Here is a 25,159-nt window from a genome sequence, read left to right as displayed (position 1 = left end):
ATTCAAACATTTGTGAACTAGATTCAACTACTACTCATCACCAATCATTAGTTTCATAAGGTATTTATCGTTATTCAAGCTACAATGTCTGAGTTATCACAAACCCTAGTTATTTAAAATGGTGCCTAGCTCTTCTACTATTGTTAGGTAGGAAGGAAAAGAAGTTCCAAATTTTAATTAATAAGTAATGAAATTAGACAACCACCCTTCTAAGCTATTCTTGAGATAGTATATAAGGAAAATTCTTTTGGTGCATTATCACTGATACTACCACAAGTTTTAATGATATGGGATATTAGATGTGTTAGAAATAGAGATTACTAAGAGAGGGGTGAATCAATAATCTAAAAACTTTAGTCACCAAATAGATATTATTACTTACTTTAAACCATGCATAACAAAGCAATAAAGTAATGCTAAACAGTAACAATAACAATGCACAAAGATAACTCATAACACCATTTTTTTTAACTAGGGAAACCCTGGCCAAGGGAAAACCCCAATGGGGATGATACCCACTAAATAATATATTGATACATAAGTTCCTTGTTAGAGGATGGACCCTATTAGGAGTCAGTGAGAAATTTTAGTATAAGTAGTCCCTATTAGGAGACTTTGAATCATTGTTAGAAGTTGTAGTGTAATGTATGTAAGAAGACCCCACTACCCAAACATGCAATTTCAACTACAAGAAGAGTTCACTACTCAAACAAGTAATTTACTATTATTTGTCTTCCTTTTCTAATCTCTAATCTTCAGCTTGATCTCAGATCACTAGATAGTTCATACAAAATTTCACATATATCACTTTTCCAAAAGTTCACTCACTTCGCAATCTTAGAAGATAGCACTAATACACAAAGAATTGCACTTATAACCACACTCCTTATTGCAAGAATTCCTTTGCATAAATACCATGCCTTTACATAAATTACTTCTAGGTTGGCTAAGACCACAATTCACTTTTCCAAGTTAGAGTAAACATCTAGGATGTTGGCCCTAATTGGACAAGTAATTGTTTGGCAACAATTCTTTCCTTCAAGTCCATTGTCCTACTTCATCAAAATATAATTAACTCTATTCCATATAGTGTATACAAATTTCCAAGGTTATACACATCATCACCAACATGTATACTATCTCCATGTAACTTAGTTTGTCATAATATGACATCTGCAACATGTTATAAACAAAACAATAATTTGTTGCAAACCAAATTCTATACTTAGACAATTTTCTAATTACCAAAGACTAAGTATCTTTATTTTCGAGGTTTTTTGCCAACATGTACATCATGTGTTTCTATAAATGATAAAAATTACATATCACAATTAGCCAATTGTCAACAATCTCCCCCTTTGGCATTGATGGCAACAGAATAGGGAAAATTGGCTAAGTGACAAAAATAAAAGTAACTAACACCTTGCATCTGATTACAACTTGTTCAACTTTACATATATGCTCCCCCTTTACAATATACTTTACACTTTTACAATCTCCACATGTATCTCTCCCAACAATGACATGTATACAATTTTCAAATGAAGCTCTCCCCCTTTGATATCAATGACAAAGGTCAAAATGTCAAGATTCAATCCAAAACTGTGAAAATTGTTGAAATTGTTGTCTTCCCTTATGATGATATTATCTTCATACAATCATCAAAAATATTCTTCAAGCTATTGATAACTTTGGTCCATGTCTCTTTTGTAGACTCTGTTGATGCGAGAATTGCACATAATGCATATGATGCAATTTCAATTACATTGATATCTAAATACAAAAAGTTTGTATATGTCTCCTTGGCCTTGACATATTCCTCTAGCTACTTCTCCACAAAAGATAACTTTAGAGAAATGGATTCTCTAAAATTAGATATTCTCTTCAAGATCTTCTCTTTTCAAAGTTCTAGTTTCCTAATATTGCTATAAACACTAACAACTTGACTCTCAATATCATTTACTTTGCTAGATGGATGTTGGATTAGGCTAGATTGAGCCTCTAGCTCATTCATATTTGCCTCTATCTAATTTTCCAAGTCTTTAGTTAGTTTGTATGATAAGATACACTTAACATACAAAGCTTTCCCTTCCTACTAACATTCTGAAGTTCTTTTATGCATAGATCAAGATTGACTAAGTCATTCTTGATGTTCTGGAAGATGGTGCTAAATAGATTAACATCATGGGAAATTTGAGCCTTCGCCTCTGCAACATTCAGAAAATTAGTCAACTCTTCATTGAAAGACTTTAGCACTACTTGTGCTCTCTATTTGGGATTTGACTTAGTATGTTGTATTGTCAAAGTACTGTGTAGTTTTTCAATCACTTCCATTAATGATCTTTTTAAACTCTTAACTATCTTATTCTTCTATAAAATTTTAGATAAGGATGAAATCAAATCAGTTTGATCATACTCGTCAATAGCCAAACTAGCAAGAGAGAGTGGAGTAGATGAACTAGATGGTTTAGTCTCATCCTCCCTCTATTTCTTTGTTGCTTCTTTAGTTTTCATCTCTTCTTCTTGTTTCCTTTCCTTTTTCTCTCTTTCTTTCTTCTCTTATGATCTTTTCCTCTCTTCTTCCTCTATTTTCTTTTTATTTTCTTCTTCTACAATCCTTCTCGTATCTTCATTTTTCTTTCTTTTTCTATCTTCCTCAAGAAATTGTTGCTTGGCTTCCTCTATCTTCTACTTTTCAACTTCTAGTAGCCTCTTTTCTTCCTCAATTTGTTTCAACTTTTCCTCAACATCCTTGGTGTTCAATAAATTTGGTTTGGATCCATCAAATGGATTGGTATCATCAATGTTAAGAGTAACATTGGTTTGATCAATCTTCATAGTGTCACCACTGACTGAAACTTTTGAGGCTCTAGGAGTTGGAGGAGATGTTGCCTATGACTTTGACAACATCTTACTGATAGTTGTTGTAGTCTATTTTCTCAATTTATCTTTCTCACCAACCATAAATAAGAATGGCCTCAACTTATTCCTCAAGTATGGTGTGAGATTATTCAACAATCTCTTAATTTCATCTTCATCATCAATCTTGCAAATTCTCCTTAGCATAGACTTCCAAAGTTCAAGGTCTTCTTCTCTTGTAGGAGTCTTCTTCTCTATGAGTCTCTCATAGACTTTCTAGTTCACGACTCCTTTGATATCCTTCATACTAAGATCATTTACAATTTTATATATATATATATATATATATATATATATATATATATATATATATATATATATATATATATATATATATATATATATATATATATATATATATATATATATATATATCAATTTGATCATTTTCAAAGTTATTATATAGATCATAAAACTTGTTCATCTAAACAAGGTTTCCATCATTTGGAATTATTATGTTTATCTTCTCAATCTTTGGCTTCCAAGGTTATTGCGCTTTTCCTGCTACTTGTTTAGGTGGAGTTACCTTTTATGTTTGTTTGGTTTCCTATTCCTCAACTTCTTCATCACTTGACTCAATTGTCAATAATGTTTGTTGCCTCTTATAAGGTCTTGTAGCCATTTTTTTTACTCTCTTTGTCTTTGTAGACACTGCTTCAACTAATCTTTCTAATTTTCTCTTATGTTCACTGGGCTAAACATCGGACACTATCGCATATGGAATGCTCTGTCCTAAAGTTGTCTTAGCAACTAAAACTAACAAGGGTTGTATGTTTAGTACACCTTTTTTCATTGTTTATCTCACAGCCACAGATTCACTCTTTATCATTATGGCCTTAGATAGTGCCTTCTTCATGATTGACTCAACCTTCTTGTGAGATACCTTCTCTAAGGTTGCTTGATGAGAATGCTAAATGATCTCATCAAATGTGCCAAATTTGTACTCTACTTTATCTTTATTTGAATTCAACAAAAAACCAATGTAACCAGTTACAATATCATTACTCAGCTCATAGCTCAAGGGATCAAGAAATATCTCTTGAGGTTTCACTGCTTGAATGTAAGCTTGATCTATATCAACTAGATTGTATATGTCCTCATTGAATCTATCCACAATTACAAGTGAAATCGTAAATCTCTGTTTCATCATTTTGAAAGGTTTTCACTATTAAGTTTCCACTATCTAATATCTTGTCTAAAGGGTGCCTTCTACATACTTTTGTACTCTTTTCCATAGTGCATCTATCACTACTCATTATATATGTTACTAATATGTAAGGGAATCTCTTCAATACATGAAAGAATGTGTGATTTATCAATAATTTGAATCTAAATACACCATCCTTTTTCCTCTTAATCTTTTCAAGGTTATCTAAGAGTTGCATCCTCAGTATTTCAATCAGATTTACTTTCTCTTTCTCTACACATATCTTGTTAGCTACATATATAAATCCTATTGAAAGTTCATCCATCTTAGAACTTGCACAAACTAAATAAGCAATAATTCTACTAAGAAATCTCACATCATCTTGCTTGATGGAGCTGATAACCATAGCCTTTCCATTATATACTACCTTGGTGTAACTTTCCACTTTCTTCTTTACCAATTTCTCATCTATGGGTACACTTCCTTGTTTGTTAAGACCAATTACCTCATGTATAAGGTTGGCAAAAATGTCTACTACATTGTCTTGCATCCACAATTTTCCATCATGTATCCTACTCAATATGATTTGAGTCCATGCATCTATATCTAACTTTTTCTTTTGAGATATATGTTCCTTTCACGCATGCTTCATTAAGTTCTTATCAAAGTTCACTCATAATGTTTCTTTGTTCTTCATTGTTCCTGCTAGTTTCAGAGTTCCTTTCCTAGTTCCTTCTATCATTCCTTCTATTTCTGAAGTTTCTTCCATTGTTCCTTCTGTCTCCAAAGTTTTTGTCCATTCTGTAGTACTTTTCTATGTTTCTAAAGTTGTTGCATAACTAGCATATAGGTGCTTTACTTCTAGGATTCTATTGATAATCAATTCCATGAAAATTCTGAGCAATGTGTCCTAAGTTGTTACACTTATAACACACAATCTATCTTTTATCTTCATAAGATCTTCTTTCTCTCGATGTCCTTTCATTAGATCTTCTTCTATCTGCAGGGTTAATATTTCTAGATAGTCTACTATTTATTCAATCATTATCATGCTTAGGTTTCCTACAAACAGTTGCATTATGACCCATACCATGATAATTATGATAATAAAATTCCTTAACATGATTAAATGACTTATTAGTACAATCTTTTTTCATATGACCTATTTCATTACATAAAAAGAACTTACCTCTAAATTCATACCTGGTTGTCATGGGAGTCTCCACTTGCTTTGGTTCATCCAAGATTTCAACTCCATTGATTTACTCAATTTCTTTAGGTTTCTCAAAAGATTGACTGGATTCAATATCATCATTAGATTTGTCTTTTTCTTTTGAATCTAATCTAATCTCAAGTTTCTTTACAGACATGTTAATTAGATAACCAAGACTAGTCTTGTCATAAGAAAGTCTCTATATAGACATCGAATCATCAAGTTTTTCTCTGCTAGAATAAAGCTTCTCAAGTTGTTGTTTGCACTGTGCCAATTCACCTTTCACAATAGCATTGTACTTATGGAGTTCTTCATGATCTTCTTTCAATTTTTCAAACTCAAATGTTTTCTTTGCCAGACTTGCTCTCAGATATACATTTTTAGTCTTCAAATCAAATTCAACTTTGCTAGGATCATTTCTTAAAGTCAACTTCAGATTAGTAATCTTCAACTCATGCTTCAATATCTAGTAATCTATCTTTAACTTTGAATAGTCATCATCAGTAGTTCTAGATTTAGTAGATTTAGGCTTGGATTTTAGATGATCCATCTTTTCCTTCAACTAACCAATGTATACTTTGGAGTCTTCATATCTGTCCTTTAGCTTATCTCTTTCTTCAGTAAGGAGATCAATTTGTTCAAGAGCTTCTCCAAGGTTATTCATCAATTGTTCCATTTTCATAGGGATATTACTTAATTTGTTAAGCCTCTTCAAATTAACTGTGCTCTGATACTAATTGTTAGAAATAGGGATTACTAGAAGGGGGGGGTGGGGTGTGAATCAGTAATCTACAAACTTTAGTCACCAACTGGATATTATTACTTACTTTAAACCATGCATAAAAAAGAAATAAAGTAATGTTGAACAGTAACAACAATAATGCACAAAGATAACTCATAACACCATATTTTGTTAACTAGGAAAACCCTGGCCAAGGCAAAACCCTAGTGGGGATGATATCCACTAGATAATATACTAATATATAAGTTCCTTGTTAGAGGATGGACCTTATTAGGAGTCAATGAGAAAATTCAGCATAAGTAGTCCCTATTAAGAGACTTTGAATCACTGTTAAGAGTTGTAGTGTAATGTATGCAAGAAGACCCCACTGCCCAAACATGCAATTTCAACTACAAGAAGAGCTCATTGCTCAAACAAGTAATTTACTATTACTTGTCTTCCTTTTCTAATCTCTAATCTTTAGCTCGATCTCAAATCACCAAATAGTTCATACAAAACTTTGCATATATCGCTTTCACAAAAGTTCGCTCCTTTGCAATCTTACAAGATAGTACTAATACACCAAGATTGCACTTACAATCACACTCCTTATCGCAAGAAGTCCTTTGCATAAATACCATGCATCTACATAAATTACTGCCAATTCAGCTAAGATCACAATTTACTTTTCCAAGTTAGAATAAACATCTGGGATGTCAGCCCTAATTTGACAAGTAATTGTTTTGCAAAAAAAAAAAATCTTTCCTTCAATTCCGTTGTCCTACTTCATCAAAACATGATTAACTCTATTTTGTATTGTTCGTACAAACTTCTAAGGTTATACACATCATCACCAACATGTATACTATCTCCATGTAACTTCTCTTGTCATAATATGACATCTATAACATGCAATACACTATTGTAAACGAAATTCTATACTTAGACAATTTTTTGATTACCAAACACTAAATATATTTATCTCTAAGGTCACCTGTCAGCATGTGTATCATGTATTACCATAAATGACAATAATTACATATCATAATTAGCCAATTGTCAAAAAGATGTTGTTACACTTGTAAAGTTGGAAGTATTGGAGACATGGAAATTAGAGATTTGTATGAAAATTTGTGTGTAGATGGAGTATTGAAGGAGGAAAACAAAATCATAGAGAGAAAAAGGGTTAAACCATGCCCTAGATTTTCCAAATGTATTCAAAATGAAATGGATTAAGATAGTACTTAGTGAAATACATGATCACTCTGTATGGTTGGAAAATGATCCGATCAAGATCACAAAAAGGACCATTCATCGAGTAATAGGGTATCCTACCCTAAACAGACCCAAGACCATGCAAAGTGATGCTAAGGAGATAATAGAGAAGAATACAGGGGTATTATAGAAAAAAAGAGGAATGACTATAGACAAAATTGTTGATCCCTTAATTGCATTTGCAGTGAGAATAATTTCTCACAAGTTCTTTCAATCTAGTAGATTGAATTGTGTGAACAGTGTGTCTTGTATGGCAGTGGAATTTAGGCTACAAGATAGTGAAGAAGGACCACACTTATGACCTTGTCGAGTTGTAACTCCAACAATTATTAGAAAAATTGGAGGCCATAAGAAAGACAAAGTGCACAATGCAAATTTGGTTCACTACTAGTTTGTGTATTTGTTTATGTGCAGAACACATTTCCTTCATTTGGTAAAGTTTCTTGGAAGACCAACAGGTCTATTACAATTCAGATTGGAGAATCCATAGAAGAACTTGGGGATAAATTTGATTCAGTAATGACAAATTATTTTGAGGACTTTAAGAAGTCTAGGAAACAGAGACTGGGATTCCATGATCACTAATGGAGAAATATTATAATGATGTGTGCTTTCTATTTGATGTTGATCATACATATGTACAAGCAGCTATTCCAAGGGTCAGATCGCTCAAGTTGTCACCTTATGAAATCAATGTGGATGAGGCATCTGTAGCCATCACAACTTTACTGGTAGAAGAAATAAACAAGAGTGAAACCTCATTTGGAAATTATGAGGAAGCCAAGTCAAGAATCAAAATTGACTTAAAGATAGCTTCTATGGTAAGAAAGAAAAACAAGCTTGTGAAGAAGCTTAAGAAAAGATTTGGTGAAGGGGAAGAAGAAGATGATGATGATGAGGATGATGAAGAAGATCAACTAGCCCAAGCCCCACTTGCACTTACACAAGATCAAGAAGAGGACCAAGAAGAAGTAGAACATGATGAAGGTGTCGAAGAAGAAGAAGCCAAGGAAGCACCTAAACCAATAGAAAAGAACAAGAGGAAAGCTAAGGAGCCAATACTGAGTAAACCAAAGAAAGTTGTGAAACCTACACAATAGAAGCTAGTAGTACCTGTTACTAGGGCTACTACAAGGGAAACTACAAAGAAGACACAAGAAGTTGAGAAGCCTAAAGGAAAAAGAGCTATTGTTGTTACAAAGGAGGACGAGCCTCAAAAGAGATAGAGGAGAAAGTATGTAGCTCTAGCTGATTCAGATGAGGAGATGATAGAAGCAAATGAGAACAGTCAATTCCAAGTGGTAAGCCACAGTCTCTCTTCTGATTTAGACAACTTGTGTGACAACATCAAGAATAATGCAGATTTATCAAGGTTCACACATGTTGAGTTTGATAAAATTGGAAAGTTAGACATCAATAAGGTGGAAAAGTCTATATATGAGATGATGGCCACATTTAAGACCACTCCTATTGAGATTTCCAACTCATTACCCAAAATTCTATATGACAGAGTTAAGCAAAAGTGACAATACAATTTAACAACTGAAAGATAAACAAGGGAGACTATTCTAGCAAGAGTAATGCTAGATTTGGATAAGTCAACAATGATTAAGGACATAAAAAAATATAAGGGGAGATTTGCTCCAAAATATAGAGTTTTCAATATTTTACAAAATAATATTGAGGAGGTTGTCAAACAAAACACCCAGATATGGAAAGTCATTTATGGGTTGACAACAAGGCAAGCGAATAAGAACCTAAGGAAATCAGTGAAGAGAAAGATGATCAAGAGGTAGTAGAGACTGCTAAGGATGTATCTGTCAATGATGGACATGAGGGAGGCACAGAGAAGGAAGTAGATGAAGAGGCTACAATTGAAGTTGAGAAATAGGATGAACAGAATGTATGTGAGGTACATATGCCGAGTGCCAATCCCCCTCATGTGGACCAAGAAAGCCTTACTCACAATTGAGAAGGATGGAACAGGAAATAGACTAGGTCAAGAAATAAGTCCTAGAACCATATCATAGATAAAAGGTGAAGAAGAGAACAAAGAGGAGAAGGATAAGATAGAAGATTCAATTTTGACTATGAAACCAAAGGAACAAATAACAATTTAGACATTGGTTACCCTACCAATCTCTACATCCCCTATTCCTAGTCGAACTCTTCATAGGCCGAGTGTAGATGCTACATCATTGCAATCATCAAGCCCTAGTCCTGATACATCTAAGATTGGAGAAGGCACATCTTATGGATATGTCAACTTAAATGAGGTGATTGAACTTCTAAAGTTTGATCTTACAAAAATCACCATAGAAGAAATGAGTATATTGGAAGAAGCTCTAGCTAAAAAGAAGCACTAAGAGTTACTCAGAAGGGAGCATAAGCAAAGACAAGTTCTACATGACATCAAAGAAAAATAAATTATGCATTTAGCCTTCCAGCACCTAATGAGGAAAAACCTATTATTGAGCAATTGGTGAATATAGTTGATAAGATCAGTGATGCAGACCTGGATACAAATACTAAACTTCTAGAATGGTCTGAGAAAAAGTTTCAAACAAAGGTCAATGAAAAGATTTCTAGCGTCATTGCACTATGATAGGTTGACTTAGCAACCAAGATGGAGAGTGTAAAGGTGGTGTTAGAGAATATATTTTCTCTCTACACAAAACTTTGTGATGTGAATTTATTCACACAAGGAGTTTAGAGGTCCACTGACCAGCTACAAGGAGACCTAAAAACAATAAGTAACATTCTTAATTTGTCTCTTGGTGAGAGCCAAGCTCATTTTCAAAGATTGTTATCCACTCAAGGTCAGCTACTTGTATTACATGCACAAGATGCAAGCATTTAGGCTACCTTGATAAGTATTCAATCCATGTTGACCCCACACATGGAGGTGTTACACAAGGAACTAGCTTTCACTAAAACATTGATGAAGAAATATTCTCATATTTCTACTCATGATGGCTTACTAGACCTTGCTACCGAGCTAGATGTTCAATTTCGATCTCTAGAGGTAGCGTGCAACAATTGGGATGTAAGACTCAAGATTATAATGGAGGTCCACAAAACATTTTTGGACAAACACATTGTTATTGTACCACCCATGACATAAGTGTCAAAAAAGGGGGATATTGAAAAAAAGGGGGATTTAGACAAAAAGGAGAGAATACATAAAGGGGGAGTAAATATAGAAACAAAGGAAGACATAAATTTAGAAAATTTACTCAATAGAAGTATCAGATTCAAATACAGCACAAAACAATCAACTCAGGGGGAGTTATGAAGTTTTGAGGTATGACTGATAAGTCATCAATTTTTGCAAAATTTTGACAATTTGAAATTCAGTATGTGATTCAAGTAAAGAATATAGATTATTTGGGTTATGCTCATAAGTTATGTATGCATGACAAAGTGTTTTTGCCATTCATGTCAGTGTTTTTGCCAATCATGTCAAAGGGGGAGATTATTGATCTCATTTTGGTTTTGACATATGAGTGGAAATACACTTAAGTCATTACTTAACAATACTTAGTGCATGACGAGAAAGTAGTGTATGTCAAGCATAAGATGTCAGATAATGCATGTTGATAAAAATATATGGTATGTGACGAGTAGACAATTAGTTTTGAGTCACTCCAATGACAAGCAAGCTAATACATGTCACATGATTCAGATGTTTAGTGAACAGTGGATGTCGAGTCATTCAAAGGTAGTGTTACAACATTGAAGATATAGTGGATACCGAGCATCAGAGGCTTCAAGTGTCCAATAAACAATTTTGGACATAGTTGTTTGTAATGGTACAAACTCCTATGTAAACCATTTTTGGGCTAACTTAAGGATTGTTTTACGATTCTAGAAGATAAGAGCGAATCTACATTGACGATCCATATGCAATACATGCAACCAATTAGATTAAGAGATGAATTAAGAAACAAAATGGGTGAATCACAATCACTGGTTCCTACCTAACCTTAGGTCACTTAAGTCTTCTTAAGGAGGGAAAACCCTAAAGAGTTTGTAATACATGGATGAGAAGAGAAGGGTCAATGCTAAGTATAGAGAGAGCATTCATGGTGACTAAGAAGGTTATGATCATGCTATGAACTATACAATTAGTTAGAGAGAATAGAGGAAAGCAGAGAGAGGACAAAAGTGATACATATGATCAAGAGGATCAAGTATACATTAGGAAAAAGGAGATTTGATATCTAGCAGAGAGGTGGTAACCGAAGGATCAAGGCTGAAATATTTTAAAAGGTAACTCAGTAAAAATCTCTTAACTGAGTGGTCCTAGCAGGCTTTTGTAAATCCTTTAATAGGGTGCTTACTTTATTGTAAGTTGAAGTCCTCTAACCAGGCACACTTTTAGTAGGGTGTTGAGATTCTTTAACAGGGTGAGACCTAACAGTCTTTGTAAGCCTTTAACATGGCAGACCTTTCATAGGGTAGATCATAGTTTATGATCAAACTTATTGTAACCTTGATTGGCTACACTTTACAACTGCAATAGTGAAGATTTGTGGGTGTCATCCCCACCCCAGTTTTACCTTCTTATTGAGGGGTTTATGGGCAACCAAATATCTTGTGTTATATGTGTTAATTGTTTCATGCTATGGATGAACATGTTTAGTTTGGTATTTCAGTTTACATGCAAATTGTGACATGGATGTGTGGTTAATGTTTTAAAGTGTTGGTTCACCCTGCCCCCCCTTAGAGTTTACTTTCCCAATTGGTATTTCCAACAATAAGAACAACCCAAAATAGATATAATAATCCATGCAAACACACAAGAGTGTCCATTAGTCATTTACCAATTGAGTAATGAATTCAAAGATAAAGGAAACATATTACAAGTAGATAGGTCAAGACCCAAATATATAAGAACAATCCAAAATAAATATAGCCATGAAAACACACAAGAGGATCAATTAGTCATTTAAGGGTTGACTAGTCTAACATTAGGCATCACATGTTATGAATCTTTATCATAAGCCATAACTAACCACCATGATTGTTAAAATAGGAAAGCCACTATAGGACCAAACCAAACTTAAGATAAATTCATCTAGAAACCTTAAAACAAGATACAAATCTACACAATGGATCTCCATGATGCATAGACTATTCCTTAATGAGTGCATAAGATAATGAGCCAATTGGATACATCTCAACCTAAAAATAGAAAAAAAAAAAAAAAATCAAATGGCAATAAACAAACGAATTGGAAGGTTTTTCTTGGGTTGATGCAAGATTACCAAGGATCCAAGGATGCTTCTACATTACATTAACAACATTTTATATTAATTAACTCATGTATCACTCATTATTCTTGACTAGTTGGTCGAACCTTATACTAGAAAGCAATTTTATCTAGCCAATATATGGATGCAATATTTAACTTAGTTGAACAACTTATTCATCTTTTTGTAATATCTTATGTGGCACATTTTGTCAAGGTCTCAAAATTTTAAATTTAGTAGTCTCGTGTCTACTATTGGGGTTTATTTCCATACTTCCTTTGTCTTTTTATCTCCTTTTTGTACTTTCAGGTGAAAAGTACTCAAAAATACCAAATACCCAATCATACGAGGGAGTTTCCCCTCTCAAATGCAAAGGAAGATCACAATTTGATAGTAATCAGTTGTAGTCTATCCAATTGTTGGCACAGTTGTCATTGGTCATGGGCTGATTTTACAAGGACAAATATATTTACCAACAATGCATAAGGATAATCATTTAATAAAAAATGAAACATCCATGATATATACAATTTTATGTATTCATATATGTAATTATGTATACATATACATAGACATGTACAAAGTAGACTATTACATCATTTTAATGTAATCCTTCATTCATAAGGATAATCATTTAACAACAAAATGAAACCCTCCATGATATATACCAAATAGTAAATATTTTAGTGAAATGGAAGCCATTTGAAAAAAATGATGACAAAAGAAATAAAAATGTACAAGATAAAATGAAAGTGAGTGATGGAGTAGGTAATTGTGGTATGATTAAATAATATTTATTGGTGTTGTTAGTATAATTTTTGTGGGTACTTGAAAAGATTGACATGAATTATAAGATGCAACTAATATAAGGCTTTAAAGTGAATGATGTTGTAGTTAATCTATTTAAAACCTATGAATAAATATACTGCATAGAAATTGGTAAACGCGCTTAATTTTTTTGAACCCTATGAATAAATAATCTTCACAGAAAATGAAAAATTTATTTGCTTAGATTGAATGGAAACAGTATACACAGAGTAAACTTATATATATATATATATATATATATATATATATATATATATATATATATATATATATATTAGAAGCTAAGATTTCATAAGATTGATAGAAAACAATAAATTTACAAGATATTAATCTTTTAAATCATGTGAAAATAATTCAAAATAGCTTACCAACTTGAACAAGGTCTTTTTTTTTTATCAAGAATGTGCAAATAATTCCTCCACCTCTAAGCAATGGAGAGAGAATTCAAACAAAAAAGAGCTGTAGTATTTGTAGTAATGAAAATGAACTTTCATATACCCTTTATACATTCATTTGGGCATGCAAGGTAAATGCATTCATTTGTGTAGTTGAATTACAAAGTTGAATATTGGGGAGAGTATTTGGTGATTTCATACTTAATTAGGTAATCTGCATTGTAAGGTGAATTCCTATTACTTGCAAATAATATGTCATTTCATACTTGCATATCTAATTTAATTATGATATGTGTTGAATTGATCTTATAACAATTTTTATAGTTAGTTTTTGTGTCTATTGGGGAGTCTTACACTAGTTGTTGAAACTGCAATTTCTTTTGCAGATAAAGTTAATACATGTAAAAGTGCAAAGCAATTTGGGTAATTTGGTTACACTTGTACGTTAATGACTAATTGACTTCATTTGTGCAACTAGAATAGTTTGAAGAGAGTGGAAGAGAAAATTATATTCATTAATTAATTTATTGGTGACTCACAACACTTGAAGTCAATAACATGCTGACAACTATGGCTATTTTGTTGCATTTTGTGAGTAAGAGACAAATTTCATTTCCATGAAAGTATCTAACATGAGATTAAAGCACTTATTCAAAATAGGCCATGCCCTAATCCTCCATTATATTATGGTGGTGCTTGGGGGCAAGTTATTTGTGGGGTTGCTACATAGGGTGAATAAAGCTATTTTATTTGTGATTCTCATGCCTTTGTTGAATGTTGGTGAGATGAAAGTGAGTATGATGACAATATGCAAAAAGTTTATTTAGAATAATTTTTTTGGAGAATCCGATGATTTGCTCAAGAATGTGTATCTAAGGCATGGTGTTTTGTTGCCTTAAGATTACCATGTTCTCAAACGCCAAGGGAGAGAGGTCCACTCTCCCAGGATGAAACTTGTTGATAAGAGTGTTATTCGAATAATAATGTCAAGTATGATCTTAGACGAGGAGTTGTGTGGCTATAAAATTACTTCAAAGAAGAGGATTTGATTGGCTCTACAGAGATGGGGAAGTTGAATGTGGCATGCTCATAGTTGAATAAGGTGGTAAGATTGGCACTAAGGAGAATGGCTTGGATATTCCAACGACTTTGGAGGAATGTGTTGATTGTAGCCTAGAGCATGCATTTAGGGCTTGAGCAATGGTTGTGAAAAAGGGTCTACTAGTAAAGGGTTAGTGTACCATTTAATAGTTATTGATTGTTTTTGGATCTTAATATACGTGTAGATGGATAGTATATTATCTCTAGTGAAAGAGTAAATCTACAATGAGTAAGTGTTAAAAACTTATATCAAAAGTATAAAAAACCTATGATACTATTAGATCATCAAAACATATTAATTTGCACAAAGTAAGCAAAAGAGAAGAGAACTAAGAGAGACACAAAAAAAAGGATGAAAGTAAAGTACAAGGAACTATGATAAAGGAGGCAAAGGTTAAACAAGGAATAAACGGAGGTCCACTAGTGTAGTCTAAAAGCATGAGATGCCAATAAAGATTCATCTTAGTTAATCTTTATCTTTCATCTTAGTTAAGGTTGAAGGCGTGATTGTAAGGTATATCTTTCAGCTTTGCATAAGTGCATTTTCAAGCCACTTTGACCTTCAAAGACGAGTAGGCAAATTTAAGGACTTCAACATGCTTAATGTCGACAATGCACTCTTTAAATTTTGTCTTCTATACCTTAAACAATTAATGAAATATCAAATGCTCTTTATATACTTATCCATTGATTTTTCAAATTAAATATCAAACTTGTATATTTAATGAAAAGATTAAAAATAAATTGAAAACTTAAATCCCTACAAATTAAATCTGCTTCAGAATTATAATAATAAATCTTTTTAATTCAAAACAATAAAAATAAATTTCATATTTATAAAAAAAAATTAATAATCAAAATTTACGTGAAAGTTATTATTATGTACCATTTTCTTAATAGTAGGGTTTCTCAATTGAAACATTCTTATTGAAATCATCAAGATATATAAGAAATGAGGCCCATATTATACTACCCCAAACCAATTCAACCCAATCTCCTAAACTACAGTACTAAAAAAATATAAACAAGCCAAAATCTACCATTTAAAAACTCAATATAGTATCATATCTTACATTGTATTTTTATCATATCTTTTAACTGCCTGCAATACATATTAACTTATGTCCATCACAATGAATGAAACACCAAATGCGTCAGTACGATTTTGTTAGAATCTGAATTTAATACTCCTTCGCAACCAATGAAACACCAAATGCTTGAGTTTGCCTCCGTGCTCTCAAAAATCAGGAGAACAAAACACAGCAGCTTTAAAGATTTAACAAAAACAAACCCACATTCTGTATTTTATACAAGAAATACCCTACCATATCATATGCCTACTTTAGATGTTGGCAATAAGCGTTGAGGCTTGAAACCAGTGGTTTGGAAGCCATTGCAGATCATATTGCCTTCATTTCAGAAGCCCCTTACAATATCTCTTGGAGCTACACTAAAGCCGATGGATAATCTTCTACACTCACATGAATGAGTTTTTAAGCCTCATTCCACAGCAGTAGCAATGCTCAAGCTTTTCCTCATGTTATGATTCTTCATAGGCTTCGCCAGTTGCTCCACACATTTCACATCTGATAGACACGAGAAAGTCTGGGATTTTCCATCATAGAACCGGGACAAACCTCTCCTGAAAAACCCATTCAAACCAACAGATTAGAAACCAAAAAGAAAAATTGATTTGGGCAATTGAAAAATCTCCAATAAAGAGCAAATACCCAACTAAACAATGTGATGAATAAACTTTAAGAAAAACCTAATGTTCCAGAAAATGAAAAGCCATTAGTTTCAAACGCTGCTCCAAACTGACCTAAATCTAAATGCATTTCAATGATATTAAATTTGTCTCGATACAATAATATTCAATACAATACAATCCAAAAACGGGTATGCATTTCAATAATTATTACTGAATAAAAAACCCTGATGTTCCTGAAAAATAAATGGAAGGCATTTAATCCTAAGTGTTGCTCCAACATTGACCTAAATAACAATGCATTCACAGAAGAATAGACATTAAAAAAAAACCATAATGTACATAATGTTTCAGAGATGTCAATACGAAGCCATTAATCCCAAATGTTGATCCAACATTGACCTAAATATCAAGGCATTCACAGAAGAAAAGACATAAAAAAACCCTAATGTTTCAGAGAAATCAATACGAAGCCATTAATCCCAAATGTTGGTCCAACATTGACCTGAATATAAATGCATTCACAGAAGAGTAGACATTAAAAAAACCTAATGTTTCAGAGAAATCATTAGGAAGCCATTAATCCCAAATGTTGCTCCAACAATGATCTAAAAACAATGCATTCACAGAACTAACATAAAAAAAAAGCCTAACGTTTCAGAGAACTCAATAGGAAGCCAGTAATCCCAAATGTTGATCCAACGTTGACCTAAATCTCAGTGCGTTCCAAGAATATAAAACTTTAAAAGCCCTAATGTTTCAGAAAAGATCAATGGGAAGCCATTAATCCCAAATGTCACTCCAACATTGACCTAAACTCTGTACATTCTGAGAGTAACAATAAAACAAGAAAACCCTAATCTTTCAGAAAAATCGATGGGCAGCGATTAAAATCCCAAAAGGTGTTCCAGCAACGCATTGGAAATACATTAAACTGAAAAAAAAGCCTAATATCTCAGAACAATAACTGGGGAGCCACAAATCGCAAATGTCGCTCCAACATTGACCTAAATCTCAATGAATTCCAAGACTAGAAATCTCAAAGAACCCTAATATTTCATAAAAATGCATTCGAAGATTGTTCCATAGAAATAAAAATGAGAAGATTACTTGTTGGGAAGGCTGGAAAGGAGGGAGCCCATTCGATAGAGAGGGCCACCATTCGGCTCTGAAAGAGGAGAAAAACTTGAATCTGCTACACAATAATCTGAATCGCAGGAACAACACGATTGAGAATCCATTTCAACAAGCCTTGAATTTGTTCGGCACCAGAAGCAATATTTATAAGGCAATTGGGGCCTCCATGCAACAAAGCTCTGTACTTGAGCCGGGCAAGTGTCGGTTTGAGGGAGGGCATCCTTATCCGAGAGCTTGCTATTGTGGGGAGTTATAAAATGGAATATTGAGTTCCATTCGGTGGCAGGCCCGTGTTCGCAGGTTAATGAGGAGACCAGATTTGAGAGGAGGCGGACTTTATTGTGTACAAGTGGGGCCTTTCTTTATCTCATTGTCTCGAATTGGATACCCTCAACATTCTTTTCCTGTTTCATTGAACAAAGGGAATTTATGGCGGACAGCTGCCCAAAACCCCTTATCCTTATCCCATCCAATAGGTTTTGTTTTACAGATCAGATTTCTATTTAGTTCTTTCAAGGTCTGGTATGGGAATCAAGGGAACCAAAGGACCCGAAAAAAAATTTAAAAAATTATTCTTAAATTCTTCTTTTTGGGTACATAGTTGTTCATTAGTTTGAGGTGAGAGACTATGGAGTTCTTTCAAGATCTCATATGGGAGTTTATTCTAGAACTCTTCTTCTTGGGTACACTATTGTTCTTCATTGGTTTGAGGTGCGAGACTATTGTTTCATATTATTTTATATACTATTCAATTATTCTTGACTATATTAAAAGATTGTAGTTCACTTTGTTCAATACAATTTGTGAGGATAATGATAAGAGGAGAAACTGTCATCCATCAAGAGCGTTGTTCTAAAAAGATCGTGAAAATCATTATGTCCAGTCATATGAACCAAGGACTCAAAAGGAATTTATTCTCTATCCAATTTATGGAATTCTTCTAGGGTAAATCTTGTTCTTTATTAGTTCACGTCTTAGGAAGGAAGAGACTTGTTTTGGAGACTTTTAAATTCATAAGTTTTATTCTATAGTTTGTTAAGTTTTTTATTAAAGTCATTTTTTAAAGATTGGTTGCTATAATTTTTCATGACATTTATAAACATTTTATTAAATGACCAAGCCAGAATTTATTATATCCAATTTATGGAATTCTTCTTGGATACAATCTTGTTGTTTATTAGTCATTGCCTTACAAAGGGACTATTGTGTTGGAGACTCTTTTAAATTCAATTAATCTTGATTTGTCAAAGGGTTGTAGTTCAATCGATTGAGCACAATTGATGGGGATGATGGCAAGAGGAAAAATGTCATTCACCAAGGTTCAAACTTCAAGAGGCATGTTTGGTTCTATCTCATGGCTTGCTATATTGTTTCCTTGGTATCATTTTAAAAAAAAATAATTAATGATTGGTTGTTATAATTTTTTTATGGCTTTTGTAAATAAGAAATCTGCCCATTTGAAACAAGGTTTGTAGCTTTCAACATCATTATGGCATATGTCATTGTCAACCAACCTAAATGAAGCACACACTCAAGTTGGTTCTAGTTCCTACTCACAGCTAGCATGTCACATACATCTTATCAATGACACCTTTAGAGTCTCTTTCCGCAAGTAATGATCATCTTGTTGGGGCATTGCCACTATCCATGGTGGTCGTCCTCACCCTAACTATCACAGTCGATAGTCACCTTTTCTTCCAGGGTCATCCAAGAAAGTGATGTTTCTTTCCCTTCAATTATGTGATGCTACAATCTATTAGAGATCACTTTCTCGTTCATTTTTGGGGTGTTATCCTACCCATGTTATAAAAGAAAGAATGTTGTTTCAAAAAGGATTTTGTCATTTTGAGTTTTATATGAACTAGTGTGTTTTAAAGAGATCTCTAGCCTTAACTTATGAATGTGGAATATTAATATCATCGATTGTGCATTTGGTCTTGTTCGGTGTTTCTTTTTCTATTTGTCAAACTTTAGTGCAATTAACAACTTCAATAATGTATTTTGTGATGGATATATTGTTTAGACTATGATGTTTTATAGCTTTTATGTTCACTTTATATGCTCACGAATGACCTTACTTTATGGTCATAGATAATCATTAAGATCATAAGTACATTTAATACTTGGGTTGTTTCATGTTTTATCCCTTATATCCTAGTTTGGATCGCATGTGCAACTTATTTTATTCATTTTAGAATTTTGGGATATCACCTTTACTTTTATGCATTTCTAACCCTTTCCTCTATAAATATATGAAGAGTTGGCTTCTTAATCTCAAAGGTTTCTCAATCAAAGCAATGTTGTCCCACACTCACTAAAACTTCCCAAAGAAATAGTTCCCTTGAGAGTAATTTTAGTAATCAATGGTTTCTTTTCTTATCTAGCACGCCTAGTGGAACACAAATCAAGCCCACAACTAGTGGAAGTCCTAATGGGTTTATGAGCCATAGACTAGCTATTAAGTCTTAATCTACTAAAAATCCCCATTTATTGTGTTGATCTCAAATTGGTTTTGACAATTGAGCGTCAACACACTTAAGGTATTTACTAAGTTCATGTTGAGCTAGTGATACATGCTGAGTATAATATGTATAGATGTCGAGTCACTCAAGTGTCGCGCAAATAGACCATGCCAAGTAATTCAAGTGCCAAGTAAGTAGTTGATGCCGAGCAATTCAGGTGTCGAGCCAGAAATAGAACTACAGTATGTGTTGAGCATTAGTTTTATCAAGTGTCGAGTAACACATATTAGATCTAGTTGTTTGTGATGGCACAAACAACTATGTAAACCATTTTTATGTTGACTTATGGATAAATCTTGAAGCTTTGAAGACAAGGATGAATCTATTTGGATTCCCTATGCAATCAACATGCAACCAATCAGAAAAACACATCATCAAAATTATTCTTGAATCTGGGAATGCTGGGCGCTCTAATAGTTTTTGAATTAGCGGGCTCGCTTTTAGGCGGAAAACTAGTTGGGGAGAACTTGGCAGGAGGTACAGACCCTGGAGGAACTGTGGGGAGACCTTGGAAGAATGTTGGATCGAGTTCCATGGCAGTTGGGGATGATGGTAAGTCTGGACATGTTTCAGACACTTGTTGTGGGGTTCGTGACCCGCCCTTGGATTTTGCCTTTGCTTCTCGTGTGTCGGGTCAGGACAAAGAGGAAAACAAAGATTAGGTGGAATCTAATAAAGTTAATTCCTCTGTTGGAGAAAAGGTAGGGTCCTCAGAACAGAAGACCTGGTCTTCACTTTTCGGCAGGAAACCAACTGGCAAATCTTCTTTCCCGTCGGTGACTTCTAAGACTAGTTGGGAGAAAGGTGAGTTCCAGGTCTTTATCCCTGACCCCTTAGTGGATTTCTCTGTTTCCTCCATGAATTTCACGCTGGTGGGCAAATTTCTGGGGGCAAGACCAGATCATGATTCTTTAAGGAAAATGGTTAAGAGCAAATGGGCTATTCACGGGGAGGTGGACATTGCTCCCATGCCGAATGGTTTCTTTCTATTTATTTTTAACTATAAGGAAGATATGAATCTGGTTCTCTATGGAGGTCCCTGGTCTTTTGAAAAATGTTCTCTTACTATCAAAAAATAGGAGCCTAATATGGTTTTATCAGATTCCTTTTTCCTTTCTACCCCGATTTGGGCCAGACTTCCTGAATTGCCTCTCGAATTCTGGCATGAGGACATTTTGAAGGGTATAGCCAGTTCTTTTGGTGAACTAGTGGCTTTGGATAATGCTACTACGACTAGATCCAAACTCCAGAGTGCTAGACTGTATGTGAAGGTGGCGGATCTGAATCACCTCCCTGAAAAGGTGGATTTAATCTCTAAGCTTGGTAAGAAAACTCAGGTAATCATTTTTGAAGATCTTCCTAATGCTTGTTATGCTTGTAAGAAACAGGGTCACTTGGTTAAAAATTGCCCCTCCAAGAGTAAAATCCACTTGAGTAGTGAGAAGGAAGTGAAAAAGACTAAGGTTCAACAAAAGAAGGTTTGGAAACCTAAAGATGTTCATCTCAAAGAGAAGAAAGAGAATGAGAACTCAATAGCTCCACCAGCAATTGTGGATATTGTCTCTGAGCTTCTTCTTGAGGATGGGGCTAGGCTCATGCCTGAGACGGAGAACATAAACTCTAAAAAAGAATTGAATGGCTTACAACTTGATCCCATCTTGCCTGAACAAGGTATAGATGACTTGCCGAATTTATAAAAGAAAATTTTTCTTTATCAAAAGATGGAGGATAAATAGAGTGATCTTGATGAGATGATAGAGCTTGAGGAAGGAGAATTCTTGGCTGAATTTGGAGCTCATAGAGAGGATGATGAAACTTAGCCCAGGGAGATGGAGGTTTTTGCCTCTTTACTTTCCCAGGATACCCTTATTAAGGACCCTCATGTCCTAGAAGTTGTCAAAGAAGATGGAGTAATCTCAAAGCTTTCAAGGAAAAGGGCTGAAAAAAAGAATAACATAAAGGGGGTCGAGACTCAAAGCAGTAAATTAGAATTGCATACTAAAGTGAATCCCAAAGCTTCAACCCCGGTAAAACCTGGGAAAAAAATAGACCAGCAGTCCAAGGTGAAACTAGATGTTGGGTCTCCGGATGGATGTGGAAGGAAATCTTCTAAGAAAACCAGGGAGTTAGAAAGCTTGCAGAATATTGCTTATGGTTGTCAAGCAACTATTTTGGATTATACCCCTAAAATATGGAAATGAAAATTATTACCTGGAATATTAGGGGGCTGAACAATTACCATAAACTAGATGTTGTTAGGAATTTTGTTAGAGAACAGAAACCTGATTTTCTTCTGCTTCAGGAAACTAAGATGAACAAAGAGAAAGCAAAGCAGATAAATTTTTTTAAAAATTACTATATAAATGCTAGTAGTTCAGAAGGTGCTTCAGGGGGAACCCTGATGCTATGGAAAAAAAATTGCTTTACTGGGACTATTTTGAGGGCTAGTAAATACTTTATGATTGCTAAAATTACTAGTGCTGATCAAAAAGAGGACTGGCATATTGTGAATATATATGCGCCCAACATGAAAAGCCAAAGGAAGAAGGTTTGGGACTCTATATCCAATTTTAAAAGTATGGATTACTCTGGAAGGTGGATAATCATGGGAGACTTCAATGCCCCTCTTTATGACCATGAAAAAATGGGAGGTAATGCTACCCAACTCAAAGGTAGAATGGACCTTAAGGAGTTTATAAACAAAGAGGGCCTAATGGATATGGATCTTCAAGGCATTCAGTTTACTTGGAGTAATAAGAGAGTTGGCAATGATTGTATTCAAGCAAGGCTTGACCATGCTCTTATCTCTCCTAATTGGACAAATTATTTCATCTACAAGTTGGAAGCCCACTAGAAAATTGGTTCTGATCACTTCCCTCTTATTTTCACTACTAATAAGATTAGTCCTCAGATGAATTTTCCTTTTAGATTTGAGAAGATGTGGATGCAGCACCCTCAGTTTGAAAGAAAAATGGAAGAATGGTGGAGCATCAAAATTGATGGTACTGCTCTCTTCAGAGTGACTTCTAAACTTAAAAATTCAAAAAGAAAGTCAAAATTTGGAAGAAAAACTACTTTGGAAACATTTTTGAGGATAAATTTGTATTGAAAGAGGACATCCAAAAAATCCAGGATATAATTCAGAAGGAGGGATATTCCCCAGACCTTCTTTTAGAAGAAAATGAAAAGCTGACTCAATACCACGACATCATTACTAAAGAAGAGATCTACTAGAGGCAAAGATCAAGATTGATATGGCTGACCGAAGGAGATAAAAATACCAAATTTTTCCATCTATCCACTCTGAAGCATAGAGCCAAATCCCACATTTCACATCTTACTAAGGGAGATTTGAAGATTGAGGAGGATAAGGACATCATGGATGAGATGGTGACTTTTTTTCTCTGGTCTTATGACAACGGACCCCAATATCAATATGGAACACTAGGCTAAATTCCTTAGAGTGATCCCCACTCTAGTTTCTAAGGATTAGAGCAAATTGTTAAGCTCAATTCCTAAGAATGATGAAATTTTCAAAGTTGTTAGTTCTCTAGGAGGAGAAAAAGCCCCTGGTCCTGATGGCTTTCCCATGTTTCTCTTTTAGAAACTTTGGAAACTTGTTGGAAAAGATGTTTGTGATGCGCTAAAGGAATTCTTTGGGGCAAAACAAATGCTGAAGGAAGTCAATTCCACCTTCTTCTGCCCGATTCCTAAGAAAATTGGAGCTGATTCACCTGATCAGTTTAGGTCGATCAGCCTTTGTAATTCTTTCTATAAAATTATCTCCAAAGTGCTTACTACTAGATTTCTTCTGGTGACCCCTTTGATCATTGCTGACCAACAAAATGGCTTCACTCCAGGTAGACAAATCCTCAATTCTGTGATTTCTGCTCATGAGAATATTCATTCCTTATCTTGTTCTAACAATCAAGGACTTGTAATGAAAGTGGATGTTGCTAAGGCTTATGACAGAGTTGATTGGTCTTTTCTCTCAAACATTTTGTTTTCCTTTGGCTTTGACAACAAGGTTGTTGGACTGATACATCAGTTGATCTCTACTTCTTCTATTGTTGTCCTGGTTAATGGTAGCTCTTCTCATTTTTTTAATCCCTCTCAGGGATTGAGACAAGGGGACCCTTTATCCCCCATTCTCTTTGTTATTATGGTTGATTGTTTGGGGAGGTACATTGGGGATCTGGTGCATAAAGGAGTTATTAAGGGCTTACAACCCTCTTCCCATCCTCTTATATGTTCTCATGGCCAATTTGTTGATGATACCATCTTTATGGGGAAATCTGAAGTCAGGGAAGCCATAAATTTGAAGCAAGCAATTAATCTTTATTCTTCTGCCTCAAGCCAACTGGTTAACTGGAATAAAAGTGCTATGTTTTTTCTCAATACCCCTATTCTTAGACAACATAAAATTGCCAAAATCCTTGGTTGTTCTATAGGGTCTTTCGCTTCTTCCTATCTGGGTCTTCCTTTAGGCTTGAAGGCTTCGAATTCCTTCTGGGAAGACCTTATTAAAAAATTCAGCAAGAAGTTGGCTGGTTGGAAAGGGAACCTGTTAAGCCAGGCTGGTAAATTAATTCTTCTTAAAGCTTCACTCCAAAGTATACCAACTTATGCTTTAAGTTTTTTTAAAATCCCCACTAAATTTGTTGAGGCTATTGACAAAATTCAAAGGAATTTTTTATAGACTGGTGCAGAGGAAAAAAAGAGAATGTCTTTAATTGCTTGGGACCAAGTTTGTAAACCAGTTAGGGAAGGTGGACTGGGCATCCGAAAAATCAGAAGCATGAATAAAGCTCTTCTAGCTAAACAAAGATGGCGTGTCTTTCATGAAAACAAAGAGTGGAGTACCATTTGGAAACACAAGTACCTTCTTAATTCTGTTTCTCTTCTTGATTTCTTCTCTTCTTTTGATGTTGCTCATCC

General features: G+C 34.3%; 1 protein-coding gene and 1 pseudogene across 1 annotated transcript; one reads left to right on the top strand and one right to left on the bottom strand.

Moving 5' to 3' along the window:
* Positions 1 to 15,875: 15,875 nt before the first annotated feature.
* LOC149538499 (protein OXIDATIVE STRESS 3-like) lies at positions 15,876 to 18,153 on the bottom strand. The gene is made up of 2 exons (XM_089799827.1): positions 17,673 to 18,153; positions 15,876 to 16,496 (listed from the first exon to the last, which is right to left on the bottom strand). The coding sequence occupies exons 1-2, from the start codon at positions 17,801 to 17,803 to the stop codon at positions 16,355 to 16,357; spliced, it is 273 nt and encodes a 90-aa protein (XP_089655953.1). The 5' UTR covers positions 17,804 to 18,153; the 3' UTR covers positions 15,876 to 16,354.
* Positions 18,154 to 22,050: 3,897 nt separating this feature from the next.
* Positions 22,051 to 25,159, top strand: part of LOC149538498 (long chain acyl-CoA synthetase 4 pseudogene) — a 182,707-nt pseudogene continuing 179,598 nt past the window's right edge.

Source organism: Cupressus sempervirens, chromosome 9, assembly GCF_028749045.1.
Source record: "Cupressus sempervirens isolate cs-2001-9-10 chromosome 9, ASM2874904v1, whole genome shotgun sequence".
In the NCBI taxonomy this organism is placed as follows: domain Eukaryota; kingdom Viridiplantae; phylum Streptophyta; class Pinopsida; order Cupressales; family Cupressaceae; genus Cupressus; species Cupressus sempervirens.
Note: the sequence above shows the minus strand (reverse complement) of the source record. Positions and strands in the feature narration are given on the sequence as shown.